This window comes from Gallus gallus, chromosome 3 (genome assembly GCF_016699485.2).
Source record: "Gallus gallus isolate bGalGal1 chromosome 3, bGalGal1.mat.broiler.GRCg7b, whole genome shotgun sequence".
Taxonomy (NCBI): domain Eukaryota; kingdom Metazoa; phylum Chordata; class Aves; order Galliformes; family Phasianidae; genus Gallus; species Gallus gallus.
The window spans coordinates 25,394,693-25,397,346 of NC_052534.1; the positions used below are offsets into that span (position 1 = coordinate 25,394,693).

Consider the following 2,654-nt stretch of genomic DNA (forward strand, 5'->3'; position numbering starts at 1 on the left):
TGATGTATTCTTCCATACCTGTGATAGTATTTGACCTTAAGATTTCTTCTTGTGGTTATTAAATATTTAATGTTTACTAATTACCATTTGCACTAAGGAAAATAGTTAAGCAAGAGCTGTATTTTTTTTTTAATGCTTGCATGTAGTTTGCTTACTTTTCCCATTTTTATTTGCAGTTGAAAAAGGAAGAAAAAGATACATATGATGAAAACCTCCACTACCCTCTTCTTCTTGTTTTAACCAAACCCGGATAGAAGATGACACTTTTTTGTTGTTATTTTAAGATGGACTGCTGAAAATTAACCCATGTACCTGGATAGTCAGGAAATGGGAGGGTTCTGTTCCCCCCTTTTATTCTTGAGTCATCATCAGAGAAATATTTTAATGTAAGTGCCGAGGAAGATATCTGGTTTGTTTCACAGTGTTTAAACATCATGACTTTATTTTGATATCATTTTAGAATGTATTTTTCGAATTATTTTTCAGCCTAAACACCATCGGACATCAAATGTATACGTTAACCAAGGTGTGAAAGCTGGCTTCCTTCTCTTTTGTGCCTTTAAACTTGTATGTAGTTTGTTAACCTCTTTAAATGTTACTGTGGGGCCACATTTGAAAATACATAAATAATACACTTTGTGGTTTTACGTAACTGCCTGTAAAGTGGTAAATGCATTCACCTTTAATTAGTAAGTAAATGGTTGTCTTAAAATCTTTAAAAAGTACACCTATTACATCCTCAGATTTTTCTTCCTTTTTTTTTTTTTTTTTTTTTTTTTTTTGAAATTAAGCTGTTGATTTTTCTGTCGATAATTGAGGTGTCCTCATTTGCTGTGATGAAGGCTTTTTTTTTAATACAGATAGGGGTGTCCGTGTGTTGTTTTGTTTTTTTTTTTTTTTCCAGCAAGACTTTTCCTCTTCTAGATGTATAAGAAATTATGCGTCAGACAAAAGCTTCATAAACTGACCATTTGTCCTTTGGACACAATAGCCTGCCCAGCCCCTCTGCTCCTCCTCTCCAATTATGTGTGATTAGTCTCAGTGTGTTGTGTCAAGAAGGGGGAGTGTGCTGAGCGCTTATTATCTGTTTAGGTACAAGAAGAGCACATTTAGGTTCTGACTATGAATGGAAAGTGAGCCTTTATCAGGGCTAAAATCTAAATGCTACTATTCTGAAAATCGCTTTTAAAAATGCATCCTTTTTTGATAGATTCTGAGAAAGACTCTAACAACTAAAGGAGTTTGTAACGTAATCAAACTGCCTCGCTCAAATTAGTTTGCACTGTGATGTATCATGGCCCAAGAGTATGATAAACATTTGATATGACTTTTTGTACTGGGAAAGAAAAAATCCTACCAAGAGATGGAAATGATTTCTTTTTCCCCTAACAGGTTAATAGGGCATTTTAATCAACTTCTGACAAAAACAAAGCCGGAATCATTACAGAATCCTGTACTCTCTCTTAAGCCAGAACAATTTTAAAATGATGAAAAAGAGAAAGAGAGAGCATAACTGAAAGAGAGAGGTACTATCTAGGAAGCAGAGTAGATGCTGAAATATATTAAATAAAAGAATTGCAGTTTGGTAATAAGCGTTCTTCCATATTCAAATATGGATCAAACAAATTGGGCAGCATGTGAACCACAAGCTCATGAAGGTCCTTTTCTCTTCACACTTCTGCTCAAATTTCTTCACTACCAGTTTGCATGTCCTTGTATTCAATACTTTTTATGCTCCATTAGAGCACCTAGATGGATCTCAGAAGGCATAGGTCAAGTCGCAGTTAGATCATACATTTCTTTCTCACAAAAACTTGAATTGCAATGCCAAGTGATGGGCTAACATCACAATAACAGCAATTTATTCCTCTTTTGATAAAAAGCAGCCTATTCTCAGTGTTAGATAAAGACCAGGGGCAATGCAAACCAACCATTTATACTAGAACTGAGTAGTATATCTCCCTTATAGCTGGTATGAGTTTCATATTCAAACTCTAGTTGGAAGATACCTGTCTAGCAGGAAATGAAAAGTAATTGAGAGTTATTTAAAATTGCTGTAAAGCTGGCTTTGGTTTCATTTTTATTTTGTTCTGTGTGTCCCACACAGCAAAGTCTTTGTTTTCTCTAGAAATACATACAAGGAAATCTTTATAATCAACAAAGGGGTGTAAAAAATAGTGAAATATTACCATTTGTGGACCTTTTGTTTCTGGGAGGGCTTGAATGTCTGCTGTAACAATAATCTAATAAATATTATTAGCTGCCAAAAACAGAGCCAGTGTCACTGAAAATCATCTTTTTAGCTCTAAGAAGAAAATAGTTTTACTCAAAATAGTAGCTGATCACTGTTTTTATTTCTCTAGTTTGTGTTGAAGGCTTTGCACAGGTGCTGCTGTCCTTAAAGTGTGTAATTGATGGCTTGTTTACCAAAGATGCATTTAGGCTTCATCCTGCAAACTCACATAGGAGCTCCACAGGCAGTAAAGTTCCTCATCTGCATAAGTGTTTGCAGGTTTGGGCCATGTAGGTGGTTTTAGAGGTATCTAAAAACAGCTTTCTTCGTCTTCTTCTTCTTCTTCTTCTTCTTTTTGTTTTGTTTTGTTTTTTGGGTTTTTGTTTGTTTGTTTTGTTTTTTTGTCTTAAAGTGGGTATTG

The 2,654-nt window shown here is 34.7% G+C and overlaps 1 protein-coding gene across 4 annotated transcripts in view; it reads left to right on the forward strand.

Moving 5' to 3' along the window:
- Positions 1-2,272, forward strand: part of CAMKMT (calmodulin-lysine N-methyltransferase) — a 198,925-nt gene extending 196,653 nt beyond the window's left edge. For all 4 annotated transcript variants that reach the window (XR_001465680.4, XM_040697080.2, NM_001277589.2 and 1 more), the window contains one exon: positions 177-2,272. Coding sequence is in view for 3 of the 4 variants with exons in the window: in XM_040697080.2 (XP_040553014.1) it covers positions 177-254 (78 nt within the window). In the remaining variant the exon portion in view is untranslated. The remainder of the gene's footprint in view (positions 1-176) is intronic.
- Positions 2,273-2,654: the final 382 nt, after the last annotated feature.